Source organism: Lampetra fluviatilis, chromosome 53 (genome assembly GCF_964198595.1).
Source record: "Lampetra fluviatilis chromosome 53, kcLamFluv1.1, whole genome shotgun sequence".
Lineage (NCBI taxonomy): Eukaryota > Metazoa > Chordata > Hyperoartia > Petromyzontiformes > Petromyzontidae > Lampetra > Lampetra fluviatilis.
In genome coordinates, this window is record NC_136327.1 from 32,927 (window position 1) to 55,651 (window position 22,725).

The 22,725-nt window shown below is 52.0% G+C and overlaps 1 protein-coding gene across 3 annotated transcripts in view; it reads left to right on the top strand.

Annotated features, from left to right (window-relative positions):
* The first annotated feature begins 4,738 nt into the window (after positions 1 to 4,738).
* LOC144949219 (atrial natriuretic peptide receptor 1-like) overlaps positions 4,739 to 22,725 on the top strand; it is a 92,452-nt gene continuing 74,465 nt past the window's right edge. For 2 of the 3 annotated variants that reach the window (XR_013640257.1, XM_078879106.1), the window contains exon 1: positions 4,741 to 6,147. Coding sequence is in view for 2 of the 3 variants with exons in the window: in XM_078879106.1 (XP_078735232.1) it covers positions 5,418 to 6,147 (730 nt within the window). In the remaining variant the exon portion in view is untranslated. Of the gene's footprint in view, positions 6,148 to 22,725 lie in introns of all 3 variants that reach the window. The other variant, XM_078879107.1, reaches the window with a different exon arrangement.

Sequence of the window (22,725 nt, forward strand, 5' to 3'; positions counted from 1 at the left end):
CCACAGCACGCGCACGCGCGCCGCACGCGCGCAGCGGGACCACAGCAAGCGCACGCGCGCCACACGCGCGCAGCGGGACCACAGCACGCGCACGCGCGCCGCACGCGCGCAGCGGGACCACAGCACGCGCACGTGCGCAGCACGCGCACGCGCGCCGCACGCGAGCAGCGGGACACAGCACGCGCACGCGCGCCGCACGCGCGCAGCGGGACCACAGCACGCGCACGCGCGCCGCACGCGCGCTGCGGGACCACAGCACGCGCACGCGCGCCGCACGCGCGCTGCGGGACAACAGCACGCGCACGCGCGCCGCACGCGCGCAGCGGGACAACAGCACGCGCACGCGCGCCGCACGAGCGCAGCGGGACCACAGCACGCGCACGCGCGCCGCACTCGCGCAGCGGGACCACAGCACGCGCGCCGCACGCGCGCAGCGGGACCACAGCACGTGCATGCGCGCCGCACGCGCGCAGCGGGACCACAGCATGCGCACGCGCGCCGCACGCGCACAGCGGGACCACAGCACGCGTACGCGCGCCGCACGCGCGCTGCGGGACCACAGCATGCGCACGCGCGCCACACGCGCGCAGCGGGACCACAGCACGCGCGCCGCACGCGCGCTGCGGGACCACAGCACGCGCACGCGCGCCGCACGCGCGCTGCGGGACCACAGCACGCGCACGCGCGCCGCACGCGCGCAGCGGGACCACAGCACGCGCACGCGCGCCGCACGCGCGCAGCGGGACCACAGCACGCGCACGCGCACCGCACGCGCACGCACGCCGCACCCGCGCAGCGGGACCACAGCACGCGCACGCGCGCCGCACGCGCGCTGCGGGACCACAGCACGCGCACGCGCGCTGCGGGACCACAGCACGCGCACGCGTGCCGCACGCGCGCAGCGGGACCACAGCACGCGCACGCGCGCCGCACGCGCGCCGCACGCGCGCAGCGGGACCACAGCACGCGCACGCGCGCCGCACGCGCGCAGCGGGACCACAGCACGCGCGCCGCACGCGCGCAGAGGGACCACAGCACGCGCACGCGCGCCGCACGCGCGCAGCGGGACCACAGCACGCGCACGCGCGCCGCACACGCGCAGCGGGACCACAGCACACGCGCCGCACGCGCGCAGCGGGACCACAGCACGCGCACGCGCGCCGCACGCGCGCCGCACGCGCAGCCGGACCACAGCACGCGCACGCGCGCCGCACGCGCGCAGCGGGACCACAGCACGCGCGCCGCACGCGTGCAGCGGGACCACAGCACGCGCACGCGCGCAGCGGGACCACAGCACGCGCGCCGCACGCGCGCGCACAGCGGGACCACAGCACGCGCACGTGCGCCGCACACGCGCAGCGGGACCACAGCACGCGCGCCGCACGCGCGCAGCGGGCCCACAGCACGCGCACGCGCGCCGCACGCGCGCCGCACACGCGCAGCGGGACCACAGCACGCGCGCCGCACGCGCGCAGCGGGACCACAGCACGCGCACGCGCGCCGCACGCGCGCAGCGGGACCACAGCACGCGCACGCGCGCCGCACGCGCGCTGCGGGACCACAGCACGCGCACGTGCGCCGCACGCGCGCTGCGGGACAACAGCACGCGCACGCGCGCCGCACGCGCGCAGCGGGACAACAGCACGCGCACGCGCGCTGCACGAGCGCAGCGGGACCACAGCACGCGCACGCGCGCCGCACTCGCGCAGCGGGACCACAGCACGCGCGCCGCACGCGCGCAGCGGGACCACAGCACGTGCATGCGCGCCGTACGCGCGCAGCGGGACCACAGCACGCGCGCCGCACGCGCGCAGCGGGACCACAGCATGCGCACGCGCGCCGCACGCGCGCTGCGGGATCACAGCACGCGCACGCGCGCAGCGGGACCACAGCGCGCGCACGCGCGCCGCACGCGCGCAGCGGGACCACAGCGCGCGCACGCGCGCCGCACGCGCGCAGCGGGACCACAGCACGCGCACGCGCGCCGCACGCGCGCAGCGGGACCACAGCGCGCGCACGCGCGCCGCACGCGAGCAGCGGGACCACAGCACGCGCACGCGCGCCGCACGCGCGCAGCGGGACCACAGCACGCGCACGCGTGCCGCACGCGCGCAGCGGGACCACAGCAAGCGCACGCGCGCCGCACGCGCGCAGCGGGACCACAGCACGCGCACGCGCGCCGCACGCGCGCAGCAGGACCACAGCACGCGCGCCGCACGCGCGCAGCGGGACCACAGCACGCGCACGCGCGCCGCACGCGCGCAGCGGGACCACAGCACGCGCACGTGCGCAGCACGCGCACGCGCGCCGCACGCGCGCAGCGGGACACAGCACGCGCACGCGCGCCGCACGCGCGCAGCGGGACCACAGCACGCGCACGCGCGCCGCACGCGCGCTGCGGGACCACAGCACGCGCACGCGCGCCGCACGCGCGCTGCGGGACAACAGCACGCGCACGCGCGCCGCACGCGCGCAGCGGGACAACAGCACGCGCACGCGCGCCGCACGAGCGCAGCGGGACCACAGCACGCGCACGCGCGCCGCACTCGCGCAGCGGGACCACAGCACGCGCGCCGCACGCGCGCAGCGGGACCACAGCACGTGCATGCGCGCCGCACGCGCGCAGCGGGACCACAGCATGCGCACGCGCGCCGCACGCGCGCAGCGGGACCACAGCACGCGTACACGCGCCGCACGCGCGCTGCGGGACCACAGCACGCGCACGTGCGCCACACGCGCGCAGTGGGACCACAGCACGCGCGCCGCACGCGCGCTGCGTGACCACAGCACGCGCACGCGCGCCGCACGCGCGCTGCGGGACCACAGCACGCGCACGCGCGCCGCACGCGCGCTGCGGGACCACAGCACGCGCGCCGCACGCGCGCAGCGGGATCACAGCACGCGCACGCGCGCAGTGGGACCACAGCACGCGCACGCGCGCCGCACGCGCGCTGCGGGACCACAGCACGCGCACACGCGCTGCGGGACCACAGCACGCGCACGCGTGCCGCACGCGCGCAGCGGGACCACAGCACGCGCACGCGCGCCGCACGCGCGCCGCACGCGCGCAGCGGGACCACAGCACGCGCACGCGCACCGCACGCGCGCAGCGGGACCACAGCACGCGCGCCGCACGCGCGCAGCGGGACCACAGCACGCGCACGCGCGCCGCACGTGCGCAGCGGGACCACAGCACGCGCACGCGCGCCGCACGCGCGCAGCGGGACAACAGCACGCGCACGCGCGCCGCACGAGCGCAGCGGGACCACAGCACGCGCACGCGCGCCGCACTCGCGCAGCGGGACCACAGCACTCGCGCCGCACGCGCGCAGCGGGACCACAGCACGTGCACTCGCGCCGCACGCGTGCTGCGGGACCACAGCACGCGCACGCGCGCCACACGCGCGCAGCGGGACCACAGCACGCGCGCCGCACGCGCGCTGCGTGACCACAGCACGCGCACGCGCGCCGCACACGCGCTGCGGGACCACAGCACGCGCACGCGCGCCGCACGCGCGCAGCGGGACCACAGCACGCGCACGCGCGCCGCACGCGCGCAGCGGGACCACAGCACGCGCACGCGCGCCGCACGCGCGCTGCGGGACCACAGCACGCGCACGCGCGCCGCACGCGCGCAGCGGGACCACAGCACGCGCACGCGCGCCGCACGCGCGCAGCGGGACCACAGCACGCGCACGCGCGCCGCACGCCCGCAGCGGGACCACAGCACGCGCATGCGCGCCGCACGCGCGCAGCGGGACCACAGCACGCGCACGCGCGCCGTACGCACGCAGCGGGACCACAGCACGCGCACGCGCGCCGCACGCGCGCAGGGGGACCACAGCACGCGCACGCGCGCCGCACGCGCGCAGCGGGACCACAGCACGCGCACGCGCGCCGCACGCGCGCAGCGGGACCACAGCACGCGCACGCGCGCCGCACGCGCGCAGCGGGACCACAGCACGCGCACGCGCGCCGCACGCGCGCAGCGGGACCACAGCACGCGCACGCGCGCCGCACGCGCGCTGCGGGACCATTTTCCCAAATTGTGATCTAATATTTGATTAACGTGATCTTAGAGGAGAGTCTTTAAAGATGCACTAAAGTCTTCTGAGATTGGTGGGATAGGCTTTTGACTTAATATAGAGTACTTTTACTGTCCTGTAGCAAACTACAGGGTGGTCCAGATGTCGTGTGACCCCCTTGTAATTCCCCAAAACTTAATGTGTTAAGTAATGTTTGTTTAAAACTGAAATTAATATGCGCAGGAAAAAATGTTAGGGGTCAATTAATTGCGGGTCACAAGACATTTGGATCACCATGTCCAGCAGTGTTCTTAATTGTAACGCCCGCGGGCCACTGGCGACCCCTGATGGTCTTTAGTGCGGCCCGTGACGTGCTGCCTCACACAAACGTGAAAACACCCCAACATCGTGCCGTCAAACCCGATGGTTTCAAATGTACGGCGGCTATCAATAGTGATGCCTTATCGGCGAAAGTGGACCCCCTCTAAAATGTTGTGAAGAACAATGCCGTGCGGTATTTACGCTGGTGGTCTGTCCAAAATGGGATTGGCGGATGGGAGCAATTGCAGTTGCAATATAGAGGCGTTAGATGTCGTATGTCTACAAGCTGTGTGTTCCCATACTGTGGTGAGGCATTTACTCGCATCCCGTGAGCCGTGTACTCACCCGAAGCCCACCAGACATGCGCCACCCCACCACCTCTCCACCAAGTTCCACCCCTCCCCCCACTCTCCACTTACAACGCCCCTCAATCCCACTCACTCCTCTACATCTCTCCCCCACAAGCGCTAAGCTGGTAAGCAGGCAAAACTACTCGACCTCGAAGGCGGCCGGAGGAAAGATTTCCCTCCCACAAGGCACGCGCATCGAGTCTGCAGGGCACGGGCGAAGGAGCAGCACCACCGACCATGCTGCGGGCACTTTGCAAGCGCCGCGGAGTCTGCTCACTGTGCCCTGCGGGGGTCACCGGCTGCTGCACCATCTTCGTCATCGTCATTCCTGGGCCTCTCGAGGTGGCTCAGACGAGCAGCACGAAGAGTGGCAGGGCGAGTGGACAATATACCACAGCGGTCATTTCAATTTGAGTTCACGCGAGATCATCATCTCGCGTATTGTTTTTTTGTTTAAGTGGGCAACTAATCATTGTTATAACATTAGTGTAGTTTTTTTTAATGTGGTTGGTACATTTTTAAGAGACGCAATCAATTCTAATTAAGGGGAAAGGCTCATATGACACGGTATAAAAGGGAAGGCAAGCAAGAGCAACAAAGAACGTCGAACTCTCGAGGTCTGTGAGCCGGTCTTGACGTGCCGCCCAAGTTCTTCGGAGAGTTGCTGTCCACGCGGTGTTTTGTGTTTTAACGCGCCGAGCGTGAGATCGCCGACGTGAGCATGCCGGCACCCGCACGCCTTTGCTGCCTCCTTGCCTCTCTATGCGCCTGCTGCCTCGTGGCCTCTTCTCCCAACTCGGACAACGACGCTGCCCTCCAGGACATCAACATGGGCATCATCTTACCCAACTCCAACGACGCCTACGACTTCGCGTGGCCGTGGACCGGTCCTGCCATAGATCTGGCCATGGAGAGAATCAACCAAGATGTCCACCTCTTACCCGGCTACCGGCTGAGGTATGACCGGGGCAACTCCGAGGACCCGGTGAGCGGCCTCTGTTCGGTGTCCGTGGCTCAGCTGACCGCGGTGGACTTCAAGCTGAGCTCCAAGCCGCCAGACGCGTTCGTGGGACCCGGTTGTGTCTACACGTCGGCACCCGTGGCTCGCTTCAGCACGCACTGGAAGATGCCCATGATCACAGGAGGAGCGCCAGCGATGGGCTTTCAGAAGGACCAGGAGTACGCGCTGGTCACCCGCACGGGACCTTCTTACAACAAGCTGGGGGAGTTCGCGATGCACATGCACAGGCACTTCAACTGGACGCACCGCGCCGTGTTGATTTACGAAGACGAGAATGTGGACGACCGGACCAACTACTTCATCACCGAGGGCATCTACACGGTGCTCAAAGATCACCTACCGTTCTTGGAACACGAGGTCTTCACCGACCGCATCCTGCTTGACGAGGACATCGAGAACATCATCGGGTTCATCAAGAACGCTGGCCGCGGTGAGGTCTCCCCCTATGTTTGCTTGGTCGCTCTGCTTCGCCGCGGTCGTGTAACGCCCTGCACTACAAAACGTGGCCACCCAAGTTCGATTCCCGCTTACAACTAAATGCCAGTGACGAGTATCTGTACCGGTCCCTGGACCTCCCCTAGGCGAGTATCTGGTTGCGGCGTGTAAAAAAACCTCGCCACTGGGAAACAAAAACGGTTGTGCGTGGTGCTGGCCACCCCCCACCCCCTTGTGTACTATGCCGGCCTTCATTAGTGCTACTCGATAACAGCACTTGCCCCAAATGTCTGTTAAGGCTACACGGGGAAAGTCTTTATCTTGTCTTTGTGTACTCCGCCGTCGTGATCGCGGGTGTCGCCCGCCGTGCTGAGAACTCGTGTTCGACGTGCCAGCCCAATTCTTTCCCAACACGTTTTAGTTTTTGCTTCATTTGCTTTGTCATCGTCCACTTTGTTTATATCCATGAGCCGAGCAGGTGGTGGTTTAACACGCAGCTTGTTAATACAACACTGTAAACGCAGCGAGGGTTGGTGGTTCACACAAGGATTGTGAAACTTCCTTCCCCCCTGAGCGTCGACGGGTTTGCCATAACCCTGGCTTCGCAGGACAGCAAGTGGACGAATCTCCCGTCTTGTTTCCGTGTGTACCAGGGATTCGGTGTTGCCCACTTTGCATGCGGAGGGTTTTCTCCGTTTGCTCCGGGTTTCCTCCCACCTGTATATAAACAACTTCAAAAATTGTCTGAAAACATCTTAAATTAAACACCTCAATGTAAATAGCAGGACCCTCCTGAAAACTAGTCATTGGACTTTTCTGGATAAATATTAATGTGACGTGCCATGTATCGTTACGTGTGACGTGGATGAGAGCACGTTGGATGGCGTGATTTTGGAAAACTCAACTGAATGAAAAGCGATGTATAAATCGATGTACCAAAACAAGAACGTGTTTTATCAGTGTATATTATTAACCTGGAATGACATGGATCTATTCAGAAATATTTTCTTCGTCAGGCACATCAGCATGCCTCTGTTTCATGATCGAATTATATTTCTAGTGGATATACAGAACGCAGTTTTTACAATTTTATAGATTTTTTTTACTTTATTTCAAGATAAATATTTGTTGTAACTCACAAGTGACTGGTATGGGGCTATCCATTTAGTACGTATGCATGGAGCGGGGAGGGGGGGTTAACCCAAATGCGTACGCTTGCGTATGGGGGGGGGTCTACTGACAATGTACGCATAGGAAACCGGGGGGGGGTGAAGCCTCGATAATAATTTGTCTACATTGGCCTTTAAATGAGTTAGATGGTCCGGCGGTGGCTTATCTGTTAGCTTAAACACGTTAATATTATTAATCCTTCATCGTTTCTGCGTGGATTAAATATCGGCCGTTCTATAGGATTCGGAGGGGGGGGGGTCAAGCGTACGTACGCAGGTGGGGGGGGGGGGTAAAAAGTACGCGTGCGTACAGGGAGGAGGGGGTCAAGTTTTGACAGATGTTTGTGTACCTACTAAATGGATGGCCCCGATATGGGCTTCACCCGCGCTCCATCGGCTCTAGCGTCACACTCCACGGGAGGCAATTGACTTCGTTCTCGTGTGGATTTCACACGAGACGATGAGCTAAGTAGAACTTAGAAGATGAACCTTGCTCTCCGAGTGCAACTGATTAATAACCTCTGTGCCGGCCGTAATTTTAGGGGCCCTAAAAAAATATTAGTTTTCAGATATTTTTTTTTATTATGGACATAGGCTATACTCTTTTCCTTCAATATTTCAGCTTTCGCTTTCATCTAGAATGCATGATTTGGTGATGCTGCTGGTGCGTTGGCAGAGGTGCACAATTAATAAAAATAACTCAACACATTCGTCAATAACAGTGTGACAATATACTGTATGTAATGGGCGATGTTTTGGGCAATGACCTTTCCTCATATGAATAAATGTATCTGCTATGAAGAAGGGCCATTACCCGAAACGTCGCTTATTATACTGTACAGTACATATTTTACGTTTAAGTACACGCAACGTTATTGGCGGATGTGTTGTTTGCATTCCTTCTAGAACATCAGAAATGACGTAGCCCAGTCACTGTTGTATATAATCAGTATATAAGTGAGTCTTTAGTGACGTGGTGCTGGTATTCCAATGCATGTTTATCTTTAGCAAACTAGCAGTTGAGTTTACAAGTGATGCATTTGCCATGGCATTTAGGTTTTACGCCCCTCCTAACGCTGATTATTTTATCTTTACACTTGCGATCAATTGGATATTTAGATATTTTGAAGGTTTAGTATTCATCTTAAATAGGTATCTTAAAAAATATAATAATCCCATTATCACATCACAATAACATGGGGTGAATCAGCTGCAATGTGAGACTGTTTAGCCAAGTGAGTTATTCTATATGGACTAATCATATCATTTTAAAAGGCTAATAGAGAACAGATTCAAAAGAGGCGCAGAGAAAACAGTCACGAGAATCAATACGAACGATGCAGTAAAAAGGAGAGGAAAAAGAATCGGTTTGTCAATGGAATTGCGGCTGTTAGTCGCAATAGCAGCGACACTGAATGGGGATGTCCAACACGTATAGCTCCACACTGCCCCCTCTACAGCGCGCGAGTTGTTTTCTTAGTACGGGAGAACTCATCTTATCATTCACAAAACACTCCTATAATCCACGGATGTATTTCAGCCTATTATCCGCGATTTTAGCCATGCGTGGCAAAAAGCTTCTTCCTAATACTCGCGATTTTTCTCACGGATAAGAAAAGTAGAACGGCACTTTCTTCCGAATATCCGCGGGGTCATCTGTGATCGCATATTCCCCCCGTGGATAAGAGGATTAAAATCGCGGATAACCCTACGGATAATGGGATCATCCTCAATATTGGACTGCCATTTCACAGATAATAAGAGAGTTTTATACCGACGGGTCGCCCGTGGTTTGGAAAGAGTGCTCTCACAAAATACAAATCTTGTGAACCAGTTGTATTTGTTATTAAAATATAAAAAGTCAGACTCCGCTGATGAGCCTTAAAATGGGCGAAAGGGGTCCACTGCCTGCGAGCTTGAACACATGCTGACACTGCTGTTAGTTAACATGTGTGATGTGTGGACTCAAAATTTAAGAGGCATAGACTAAAGAAAATATTTATATTACTTATGTGAAGATACTTGAATCGGAGGTCGTTTATGTTTGTGTATGCCAGTTTAGTCACACACCGCGGCCAATGTGAACAAACCAATTGATATCACCGTTTATAAAGGACGTGATGGGGGAGCGCTGGCGCAGTGATTGGTTCTGCGCTACGGGCTCGGCTAACATCAAGCCACGTTAATTTTGTTTAACCACGTGAGATAGTTCAAGCGCGAAAGGCCAAGACGAGTCTCATTTGCAAAAGTGCCCTGGCAAGTTGGGTAGTGTAATATCTCACCCGGTCTACCACCTTCCATCCTTCAGCAACAAGCGTGGACATCCAGCGCATGTTGAAATATTGTCAAACTCCTCTGAAGACCGATCGTGACACGGCCATGGGTAGGTCTTAATTTCAGCAGTGGATCGACAAGAGGGCTGTACATGATTATTTTCCTCGTTATTAAAGGCAATGGTCAATCTCGCCGGAAGCTGAGCAGGTGTGAGCCTGCAAAGTGCAGGGATGGGTGGCCATCATTGTAACATTCTGACCCGCCCCAACAGACATCTGTGAAAAATAGCTCTATAACGCATCGGATTCCTCCAGTATACATACAGATTCAGATTCTGACCACGATGCATGTCAGGTTGTTATAGGCAGCCGCGGGGCTTTGTGATGGGCAGCAGAGGGCAGCGATAGAACAACCATATGCCAGCTTCGTAAAGAATAGGACTCATCAGAAGAGTGCAAGCCACTCGGTACTCAGCGTGTTGAAATATAATCAAATGAGCACGGAGATCAAACCGACACGACCAAGAGGGAAGGGAGTCCTTCATCCAGAAGTGGATTGACAAAGGCCTGTAAATTATGATTGTTATTCTTGTTCAAATTATAAAGGGCGACAGCCGCACAGGAGTTCGCTCAGAATAACTCGCGGCAAGTGATGCATTGTAGGTTGTAGCGAGAGAGTGTCCGTGCGTGTGCTTGTGTGACAACATCTTTAAGAATACTTGCTCCGTCCGCGCGTGGCTATTTTGATCATTCGCCCGGGGTGGCTGTCGCAGCTGTCGCGATGCTTCAACTGGCTCCGTCACAATGTTTTCATTATCGGCTCGAGGTCACTGGCGCGCTCTTAATTGTTCCTGCTATCCGTTACCTTGCGTTTGTACAATGCCATTTGCCCAATAGCCAGGGCTTCATTTCAGTCTGGAGTTCAGAATCAGAATCTTAATTTATCCTGGAGAAAACCGATGAGCTATGCTCTTTTTCAAGTGTATCCAATATGCCATGGTTCTTTCGGTAAAGTCACGGAGCGGTCGTCATCATTCTGTTCCTGATGAGGACCGCTTGTGTTGCGATAGAAACGTCGTGATATTTGTATTAACTTTATTTATATTATTTGATTGTTATTTTTTCTATCTACGTGACTTTACCGAAAGAACAATAGAATATGAATTCCTGCAGCCGCGAAAGTTTTACGTCACAAGTATATCCAAAGGTCCAGTGAGGCTGAGCTCCAGAAAAACATCAACAAATATTTCCCCGGAGCAGAAATATTCTCAATATTCATCTCGGTGGTGGTTTGCAAGGCCGCTGGTCTCTCTGTGTGTAATATATGTAATTGTTTATTAACTTTGTTTACGCAGAAAAGCCTCACCAAGTCACATGACTCTATCCTCCGGGTGGGCAACCTGCGGCTCCAGAGCCGCATGCGACGGCTCCTTGGCTTCCCCTTTGCGGGCAGCGGATTAATAAAAAACCGTAAATGTGAACCATCATTTTACGTAAACATAATTTATTAATATGGCAAGGGGTGGGTCACTATGGAATGTCTTGGTGACGATAAAATGTACAGTCAAACTGTATTGTTAAAGAAAAACGAAGGGGGGGGGGGGTAGCTAAAGAGACGCAGTTTATTCCATCACCTATTCCGTTTAAGTCAGAATGTATTGGACATCTGCTGCTGTGTTTGTGTACAAGTAACTGCGTGTGATGCAGCTCTCGAACTATTTTGGTCAAATACAACAAAAATGGCTCTTATTCTTTGAAAGGTTGCCAACCTCTGCTCTATCCCAATTCACGAACTTCGAGTGAAGCCCTGCTGCTCGTTACACTACGCGAATTGTTATCCACATGACCCGGGACAACTCGTCCCACCGCGTCATATCTCTGCAAGCTAAGCAGGATGGAGCTTGGCCATTGCCTGCTTGGAGGGACCACAGTCCACAGAAGACAGGCGTTATCGACATTGTGGGCACTTCGCGGACAGTGTAGTAATATCCACGGATATGTTCTCCCCCATATCTTTACCAACCCGCATTGACCAGCGTGGTGAAGTATGGTAAAACAACATATCACTTTCGGGCCCACAAAGCGTGGAAAGGCCTTCATCCAGCAGTGGATTAACATACCGGACTGTACAGAAGTAGTGTAATATAGGAGAGAATGTCGATGTCATCCAAACAAACAAAGCATGTTGATATTCATGTTTTGCTCTTGAAGCTACATTTATGCATACCTTATATACCATTAATTTAAAGCCCAATTAAGCTCTTCATTCAGAGATAGTTCTTGAATGTCATGTTACGTGACCTATTTCATAGTTTTACATCATCAGCAGCTGTAATCCACTGCTGGATTACGACCTCCCAACACTGTGACGATCATTGGAGGTCGTTTGACCATACTTCATCATGCTGGTAATTGTGGCTTGGTGAAAACGGGAATAGATGAGGGAGCACATAAGTACGGTACAATGATGACTTTTATGCTCTGCCCAGAACATAGTCTCGCAGTATCAGAATCAGAATATTTATACTGGAGGAATCCGATGAGCTATGAAGCTCTTTTTTTAAAAGGTGTTCAGTATTAAGCCTATACCACCCACTCGTCAAGGTCATCCGTAGGTCATTCTTGTTAAACAGCTTAAGGCTGAATGTTTCTCAGCCGCGTAAGCAAACAAAATCAATCCAATCAATGAAACCTGCCGTGCATGGATGATGGTCACTCAACGCGAGTGGCGCCCCGGCTCAAAGCCGCTTTGCTTTCCGAGATCTGGCAAGATCGGGCGCGTGCCAGGGTGGCGTTCGTCATAATTCACGTTGTGTACGGTATAAACTCTCTCTCTCTGTTGCAGCAGCAGCAGCTGCATATAAAACACAGGCTGATGCAGTTACATGGTGCTTGATAATTATCCATGGAAGCATTAAGCGTACCACGTGGTCTTCACACCTTCCTCCTCCTCTTAATTAAGCTCTTATGAAGCTGTAGTTGATATATCCGGATCTAATTGAGCAATATGTTTATAGGATTAATGGGTGCTGCCTTCCCCAGAGAAGGATGTTCCCACTTTCACCCCTGCATAATAACCACATTATATATGCAACCCGGTCTGGTTGGCTCTTTGAAGCTAAGGAGGACAGTACCTGGTTAGCACTTTTATGGATGACCACCAGGACTTTTCGGTGAGGGTGTGGACAGAAACTAAAACTAACCTATTTAAGATATGTTTGTTTTACCAGGTAAGGCCCACTGAACTTTATAGCTCTTTTCAGAAGCAACCTGGCCACAAACGATAGCTCAGCGAAGTGGCTTATCACGTGGAAATGTATAGCAGCCAAACACTCTAAACGTATGTTTCTAAATGTGGAGGAAGAAACAGGAGGATCGAGAGAAAAATCCATGCGACCACGGGCAGAACATGCAAACTTAAAATATACAGACGTCGGGGTCGGGATCAAACCCATGACCTCCTGTATACCAGGCGAGAAAGTTAACATCTCGCCACTGTGGCATAGTCTTATGCAATTTAAAGACGTTTGTGCACGTGGCGAACACGTGCCGTATGGCCCAGCAGGAATTACAGTTGAAGAACCCTGGTATTTGAAGTTAAATGGGGAAAATATATAGAAAAGATATCTTCCTTCTTCATACGGCTGATATTGTTGATGTTGAGCAACAGCTGCTTTTTACATTTGTAGTGAGTCCAACTGAGTCGCAGACGTTATTCTTTAGAGGCAACACATTTATTATATCAACACGTAATACACAAAGGGGTAACTGCCCCTTTACCAGATACAGTACAGCCTAGGGTGGTGAGCACCCAGCTAACTACACTATACGGAGGAGTTACTGCTACGAAGGGTCGGACCCTCACTCGGGTCCTGGCCACGTGTTGATGCCTTGTAGGACGTCCAGCTTTCAGCTTGTAGGACGAAGCGACCCAGTCCCTCTCAGGGACCCACCTTATATGCTCCTGGGTCGGGGCTGGCTCCGCCCAGGACCCGCCCGCCTTCTCGAGCGTTCTAGCTCCCTCTCGATCCCTCTCGAGAGCTCTCCCCGGACACGTGATCACCCCCTAGCCCCCCCACCTGGGGGCTTCTCTGTGGACACTCCGGATCACGTGTCTACGGGATCAACCAGAGTGCCATAGCCCGGGGCAACCCTGTCCCTGGGCTGAAACTCTCCCACTCTCCCTTGTGGGAGCCCGCACTACACGCCATGCGTGGTGCCCGCGCTATCCCAGCGCTGACCAAGCCCCGCTAGGGCTAGTACTGCACCCATCTACGGGGTGTACGCGATGACGGTGCATCGCACGCCGTGCTATATTAAAGCCGGCATCACACAGCAACCCACCCAGTGCTGTCTGCGACGTAGGAACATCGCACCCCACGACCCTCCCGGGCCGGCACCATACAGTGACATCCCCGATGTCACTACACATTGAGCTGGCTGAGCCAGATGATTACGTCAGCTGTAGCGGAGTGTATCGGTGGGTTTATCACTGGCTTCGAGTGAGCAGCTCGCAATCGGATGGCTGCTGGTTCAAATCCTGGTTTGGATGGTGAGGGTTGACAGCTCATCATCAACCTTCCCTCGCACCTCCAATTAACACGGTTTTCTAGGTACCGTGCGAAAGGTCAATATATGTACATTCATCATCGTCCCTCTGGGGTCGATAAAATCAGTACCACGTTGTGGGGAATGCGAAAGTGGTTGTTCCATGGATAGACTCGCCCCCTTGCATAGGAATTTCCAGCCACTGGCTCGGCAAGGCTGTAAACGGGAAATGACCCCCATGCCTTGATGACTATTTCAGCAGGAAATTTCTTTTTAATGGACAATGAGCATGAGCCGGTTGTTTACAGCTGATCCTTTTTGATAACAAGCACATGACCGAATAATTTTGAACGCGCCAGATCTCAGATCCCTATCAGATCAGTCCCGCACAGTGCTTGTATGGTTGATGACCATGCACAATAGGTATCATATCGGCTGCGGGGGCTACATTGTGGGCAGCAGAAAGTGGTACAGCAAAATCAATTGTTGAACCGTATTCCGATGCTCCCAACATCCATGCTCCCCCAACTTCACCAACCCACACTGACCGGTGTGGTGAAACACAGTCGCGTTGCCCCCAATAATACACACAGGAGGTTAATGGGGATGCTGTCATCCAGCAGTGAACAATGTTGTCAGCCTGCTAACAACTTCCCATCTGAGGGCAAAGGCCTGTCCCTGATTTCCTCCCATACCCTCCTTTGCCCAGTCGCACCTATCTAGACGTGACCTTTGAACTGTTAGATGCCATCTCTTCCAATGTCTTCCTCTGCGTCTCTCCCCAAATCCTTTGGTCTGCACTCCGGAGTTTATTTGTATGTACGTATGTTGAATATGTAGCCAGCCACGCTAATCGGAGGTATGGGGGAAGGACTAAAAACTAAACACAAAAAGCAGTTAGAGAGAAATGAGTTTTCAATTGAGATTTAAAAGTGCGTAGCTCCAGTGGCTTCCAAATATCGGAATGAAGAGCATTCCAGATGGCCGCAGAAGCGCATTCAAAAGCGTGCGATACAGTGACAGTCTTTGTTAGATGATTAGCCAAAATTAAGATTGATTAGCCAAAAGCCTCTGCGAGAATTAAATTAAGATTGATTAGCCAAAAGCCTCTGCGAGAATGACCGGAGTTTGCGTGATGGTTTATGCACCTTGTTATTTGTTCCCGTGACGTGTCCTGCGCATTTTTTATTTTTCCTTTGCTTCAACAACAGCGTCGACATGTATCAGCAATAATAGTTACACATCGTTATTATTTTTAAGGAACCCTGTGGTACAGACACACATTTATTGAGCTTAATTTTCTCGCTCAATATTTTTCTGGAACGTTGCGAAGCTGACTCTGGAGTAGGCCTCGGCAAGGTAAGGTAATTTATCCTTTTTACCGAGTAAAATGGTAAAGGTAAAGGGTAAAGGTGTCGACATGCCAAGGGCTAAGGTAAAGGGTAGGGTAAAGGTAGCTCGGAAGAATTACCCGGTAGGGTAAAGATAGCGCGAAGTATTACCCGGTAAATACGGTGCCTTGTTTACCGCTAAAAGCTCCGTGGCGCAGTCCGAGGCCCTAATTTAATTATTAATATATAAAAAAAATTTACACCATTTTATGAAATGTGCGAGTAATGGCGGAACTTCACGACTCCAGGAAGTGGCCCAGAAGCTTGCCATAACGTAAGGGACTGTGGCCAATTACAGCCAACGTCAGTTGAGCGTGGACAATTAGACCCAAGCCGAAACAAACATAAAAAAGAATGTTTAAAAATATATATTTTTATGATAGAATATATTGTCATCAGTATGACATAAGTATACCAAGTTTGCAGTCGATACCACATTAGGAAGTGGGTTAAAATTGAGTTACAAGATTTGAGGATACAACAACGACAACAACAACAGAGTGAGTTCAAAGAAAGCGTGTAAAATTGGAATCATCAAGAGTATTTTATATGAATAAAGCGCTCTACCTAGCATTTACCATTATAAACCTTTTTCATGTGTAGTTCCCTAGTAATTACCCTGTAATCGGGTAATTTGTATGGGGTAAGGGTAAAAGGTAGGGTAAAGGTAGGCTCGTTGCTTTTGACCTTTTACCTTACCTGCTAAAGGGTAAAATGTAGGGTAGAGTTATTGTATTGTGGGAAGGTAAAAGGTAGGGTAAAGGTAGGCTCATTGTTTTTACCTTTTAACTTTTACCTTACGTTGCCGAGGCCTACTCTGGAGTAAGGATTATTGGCAAAATGCACGAGACATTACCACCAGGGTACAAGAGTACAAAGTACTTTATCATGTAAGTGCTTTGTTATTGACGAATGTGTTGAGTTTTTTTGTCTTTGCTATTTGTGCTTTTGCACCACAGCCAACACCGCAGTAGCATCGCTGATTAGTTTTATTCATAAAAATTGGAAGGACGAAACAGGGCAAAATGGTTGTGGCGTTGCCAAAATAATTCCTGGAACAGCGTTCCGGGCGGTTCCGGGAGAAACTATGGACTGGCCGTTTCACGGAGCGAGGGCAGACTGCCTCGTTACACCAGGCTGTTGATATGCCGGCGACCCGAGTTCGATTCCCGCTCACGACCAAGAATGGTGACGATTATTGAACCGGTCCTGGGCCTCCCCTGGGTCGACTCAACCTCAAATGAGTACAGGGGGTCCCCAATATACATCGTATTGATATACATTGATTTGCACTCATGGCGCGGACTTTTTGAGGAACACAACGTAATACATCGTTTTTAACTCAGTTCAGCCTAGCCAAGTCGAAAACATTGTGCGTGAGTGCGTAACGGTTAGCATGCTGCGCTGCGACTCGACTTACATTCCTGCTTACGGCCAACACCTGTGACGATTATCGTTTTCAATTATAATTTTCAACTCGACTCAGCTGAACTTGGCTCAGGGGGGGGGGGATAGAGGTACTGTACAACTCGCGCATGCGCCACCATATTCTCAGTCCCATCGTGTTCTCTCGCGTGCATACTGCGTGCTCATTGAAATCGGCGCGGACTTTATCGCAAAATATCGTCGCAACTCTTTAACACAACTCATCCACTCCTCAAAAAAATATCGTAAACATTATAGGTTAAGGTAAACTCTTTAAAATGCTGTTTAAGATTGTGCTTTTTTACACACATTTTAAAGCAATGTTTGAGTCATTGCTTTAAAATGTCACAAATAAGTTTGCTATTCAAAAAGGAAAACTTTTAAAATATACAGGGCTGCTTCGAAATGCTCATGAAAATGAAGTATTTGATAAGTGTAAATGCTAGTTAAAGGTTCTTGAACTCCCGAGCGTGGCCTCGCTCCGCCTTCGGCCACGCCCCCTTCTGGCTCTTACCAGAAGGTTCTCGACCAAGCATCACGTGTCCCTCGAGCCCCCTGTTGGGCCCCCTTGCTACCCTGTCCCAGTCATGTGCCCTCTCGGGTTCACCCAGACTGTCACGTCCTTACTTGCCCTCTTTCAGACCGTCACCAGAACTATGCCCCCTAGGGCCCGCTTACTCTGGTGCCAGAGAGAGGCTCAAGACATACAGTTCCACTCGTGACAATAGCTGGCGCTAAACACCATCGTGACTCCATTTACGTCACTAAACAGATATAAAAGGCTAAGGATGTCTGCAACAACTCAGCTGGCTTCCGGTTCCTGGATTATCTACTTCGATTTCAGGATGGTATTTCTGGATCGTCTGCTTTGCCTCCGAAGACGAAACACGATGGAGGAAATATCCATAATGTATATTTTTTATCATTAAATTTAAGCGATACAATTGATCATCAATTATCCGGCGCACGATTATCCAGCAGTCCTGGGCCGATCTGGTCAAACCGGCAAAATCACTTCACAGGCTCTAACCAATATTGGACCTTTTTGCCAGTGTCAAAGTATGAAAAAAATTGAATAGTTTTTACCCCTTCTGGCAATAAAACAGGTGTTTAGATGTTCTAACACCTAATGTAAACTTTTTGCAAGGAATCAAGTCTGCAATAACCACACATATTTGTGAACATGCAAAAAACATGCTCTGATAATATAATATATCTTGATTTGAAGCTTTTGTGACTGCAGGAATCCATACTCTTTGGTTCTTTCGGTAAAGTCACGTAGGTATAAAATAAAATAAATCACGACGTTTCGGGCGCAACACAAGCGTCCGTCATCAGGTGGAAAACCATCGACTGCTGCTGAGGTAGACTGTTTTAAAAGGTTTGAAATGGGTGTAGCCCAAGGGTCATAAAGAAGTGGCAGGGGCTAGTTATGTTAATCTGAGAAATTAGCATGTAACTGTAAGATAGAAAAGTGGCCTCCTCAACGAGGGCACAGAAGTGGATATGTTAATGTGAGAGATTAGCATGTTAATGTGAAATCGAAGAGTGGTATAATATATGCATTGTCTTTGAAACTTATTGGCCTACACCAGAGACAGCCTTCTTTTAGGGCCTAGCCTCACCAGTGTCAGACCTTAGAACACCAAAGGCAAACAGTACAAAGACAATGCACTACGAGAGCATTTATAGCTCGGGGTGAACAGCTACAAAATGGGACCTTTTTACCAGTATCAAAGTGTAGTGGAGGTTATTCACGCGGACAACTTCTTCTTTTTCTCCTGTGTCACTTTATTCGCAGCATCCCACACGGATGCTCCTCACGTTCCACCACACATACTCTTCTCGCGAACTCCCCCTCTCTTGCTCCGCTAGCCTGCTACTCCGAGCTCACTCTCTCTTGCTCCACTAGCCTGTTACTCCGCACTCTGCTAGCCTGTCACGGACGCTCTCTCTCCCTGGCTCCACTAGCCTGTCCTCCACTAGCCTCTTACTGTATACTTCGCTAGCTTCTCACCCCACTAACATCTCACTGAATCTCCTGCTAGCCTATTCTCCGCTATATTCTTAGGTTTTTTTTTGGTAAAGTCACGTAGGTAAAAAATTGAAATTAATAAAAGTAAAATAAAAATAAAATAAAAATCACGACGTTTCGGAGGCAACACAAGCTGCCGTCTTCAGGTGGAACCGTCACAGCACGATAGCTGTATCAAGTGAGAGAAATTCCTAGAAAACAGTATTTGTATATATACTGGTTGAGGGTGGGAGGAGCCAAGGTAGGCCCTGAATATTATTTTTGTGAGGTTCGGTGCGGCTGAAGCACACTGTTAGGAATGAGCCTTTGTTGTGTAAACTAGGTGCGGATGATGTAAAGGTGCGTGTAAAAGCGACTGAGCCTTTTTGTTATTTAGAGATGATGCGGCTGAAATCGCTGCCAGGAAATGAGTCTTTGTTGTGTAGAATGGTTGACTGAGCCTATTATTATGTAGAGGTGGTGCAGCTTAAATCGCTGCCAGGAAATGAGTCTTTGTTGTGTAGAATGGTTGACTGAGCCTATTATTATGTAGAGGTGGTGCGGCTGAAATCGCTGCCAGGAATGCTCCAAATATGTGTAGTTAAATCTTTTTTGCATGGTTAATAACATCTTTCCAATGATTACTAAGTTTGTACCCATCATCACGGTTGAAATTATGTCTGTGTTTGTATATTTGGATGGCCTCGTATACAAACTTTTGATGGTAGCCAGGAGGCGTGCAGAGCACCTTAGTCTCGGAAAATACAATTTCATGAGAGCCCACAGCGTTGTAGCAATGATCGGCAACGGCGGAAGAATCAGTTTTGCCGTGTTTCAGATCTGACTTGTGCTCGCGGACACGATCAGAGATATGACGTTTCGTTTCTCCAATGTAGCAATCACCACAACTGCAACTCAGTTTGTAGACTCCAGGGTATTGTAAGTCAGGAATGACATCTTTCACAGATGGAATTAGATCACGGATTTTATGTACTGTACTGAATCGGACTTGAATCTTATGTTTGTTTAGAATTTTGGAGATCTTTTCAAGTCATGGCCAAATCTTTGGTGGTATCTAAAAAGCTTGCAGAGTACCTTCGTATCGGAGAAAACGATATCATGATCACCCACAGCGTTGTAACAATGATCAGCCACGGTTGAAGAATTTGTTCTGCCATATTTTAAATCTGATTTGTGCTCGCGAATTCGGTCCGAAATATTTCGTTTTGTCTCCCCGATATAGCAGTCACCGCAGGTACAACTCAATTTGTATTCACTGGGGTACTGTAAGTCAGGAATGACATTCTTTATGGATGGGATCAGATCACGGATTTAATGTACTGTACTGAATCGGACTTGGATCTTATGTTTGTTTAGAATTTTGGAGATCTTTTTGGTCACGCCTGCTATGTATGGCAACGTGATAGTTTTGATCGGAGTTTCAGGTGGTTGTTTTTGTATGGTGGGAGAAACAGCTTGGCGGATAGTGCGGTCAGAGTATCCGTTCATCTTGAGGGCCAAATGTACATGTTTTAATTCACTGGCCAGGTGGTGTTGGTCAGAGATGCGATGAGCTCTGTGGTATAGTGTTTTGATGAGATAATTATTTTGAGCCGGGTGGTGGAAATCAGGTTTCAAGTAGGAATCTGTATGGGTGGCCTTCCTGTAGACAGAATTTCTCAAGAATCCATCAGGTCTTCTCTCAAACAAAACATCCAATAATGGTAGTTTGCCATCTTTCTCCACTTCCATGGTTAATCTGATGGATGGGTGCCTGGGATTGACGTGGTTCAGGAAATGGTTCAATGCTGGGAGGCCATGTGGTCAAATGACGAAAGTGTCATCCACATATCTCTTCCACAGGGAAGGATGTAGGGTGGACGTCTGGATGGCGTCTGATTCAAACTTTTCCATGAACACATTGGCTATCACTAGTGACAAGGGGGAGCCCATAGGGGTACCCTCATTCTGTTTGTAGAATGTGCCATTCCAGGTAAAGTAAGTGTTGGTGAGGCAATGCCTAACCAGCACAGGTATATCCGAGTTCAGTCCATGTTGGACCAAGTCTTCAATTATTGTTAAGGTGTCAGGCACTGGGACTTTGGTAAACAGAGATACCACATCAAAACTGACGAGGATATTGTCAGTACCATGTCCTTGACCATAGAGACAAATTGGGTTGAGTTAAGGACTGCTGAAGAGGTCTTGCCAGTGAAGGGGAGCAGAGTATCTGATAGAAAACGGGCTAGTTTGTAGGTAAGAGAGTTGATCGTGGACACTATGGGCCGTAGTGGGGTGCCTTCTTTATGGATCTTGGGAAGACCATAGAATCTGGGAGGTCTTGCAGCTGATGGTTTTAAGGAGGGATGTTTGGTTAGTTCAATTAGGGAAGTCGAACTCGTGATGATCTTGTTGTTTTTTGTCGTTAGGCTGTTAGTAGGATCACTTTTAATTTTGGAGTAACTACCATCATTGAGTAGGTCCAGGATTGTATTGTTGTATGAGCCTTTATCCATGATAACCGTGGCATTGCCCTTGTCGGCCGAGAGGATGACTATATCATCTCTTTTTTTAAGTTCGCGAGTTCAAAGCGTTCGTTTTTGCTAATTTTGCTAGTGGGTTTCTTAGCATTCTTAAGAATAGTGGCTATTTCAGCTCTTGCTACGTCCGCATGGATGTGTCCTATGCCTCTGTACCACCTTCACCTTCCTGGCTCCACCCACACCCCAACCCCCCCCCCATCTTGCACCTCGTCCTCCCTCCACCTCCATTTCGCCACCCTTTATTACCACCTTCACCTTCCTGGCTCCACCTTCACCTTCCTGGGTCCACCCACACCCCAAACCCACTCCCCATCCTGCACCCGTCCCCCTTGGCTCCTCCCCCCTCCTTTTACCCTATATATTAATGCCCCATCACAAATAACTCCCACTACAGTTATTTTGCTGTGCCTTTTTACACCTGATGAAGGAAGCTTGTGTTGCCTCCGAAACGTCGTGATTTATTATTTTTTTATATTATTATTTCTATTATTTTTATTATTTATTTTTAATTTTTACCTACGTGACTTAACCGAAAAAACCTAAGAGTATGAATCCTTGCAGTCACGAAAGCTTCAAATGATGTTTTGCATGTTCACCATAAGTACGTGTGGTAATTGCAGACTTATTCTTTGGGTCTTTCAGTAAAGTCACGTAGATAGGTTCAAAGAAATAACAAAAATAACAAAAAAAAACGTTTCGATTGCAACACAAGCGGTCGTCATCAGGAAAATGGGGGTTAGCTTCTAAAGACAACTGTTTATAAAGGTTTGAAATGGGCGTAGGGGGGAGAGAGAAGGGGGGAGGAGGCAGGGCAGAAAGTAGAATCTTCCCTGGGGACATGGAAAGCAAGGGGGGAAGGCAGAATGATCAAATATTATCACTGCTTACCGCAGGTACGGTCAACTAAACTAACCTTTACATTAACTACCCTGTTAACACAAGGCAATACACAATCCAATGGGTACTCTGACATCCACTGCCATTCATCAATGTGTGTGTGTGATGGAATGACACACCCATCCAGGCGACTCCATCGACCTCCCCCATCCTACTGATCTTCATTGTGGACGTTCCTGAGAAGAGTGGAAGACAGTACGGGAGCAGTATTTTCTGGAGGAGGATGCCTTTGTCCCGGGCTTTCGTCACTACACCCCCGGACCCGGCCTTTCTGAACCTGAATGACACCTTGTGTCGGTGGTTCCTTATAGGG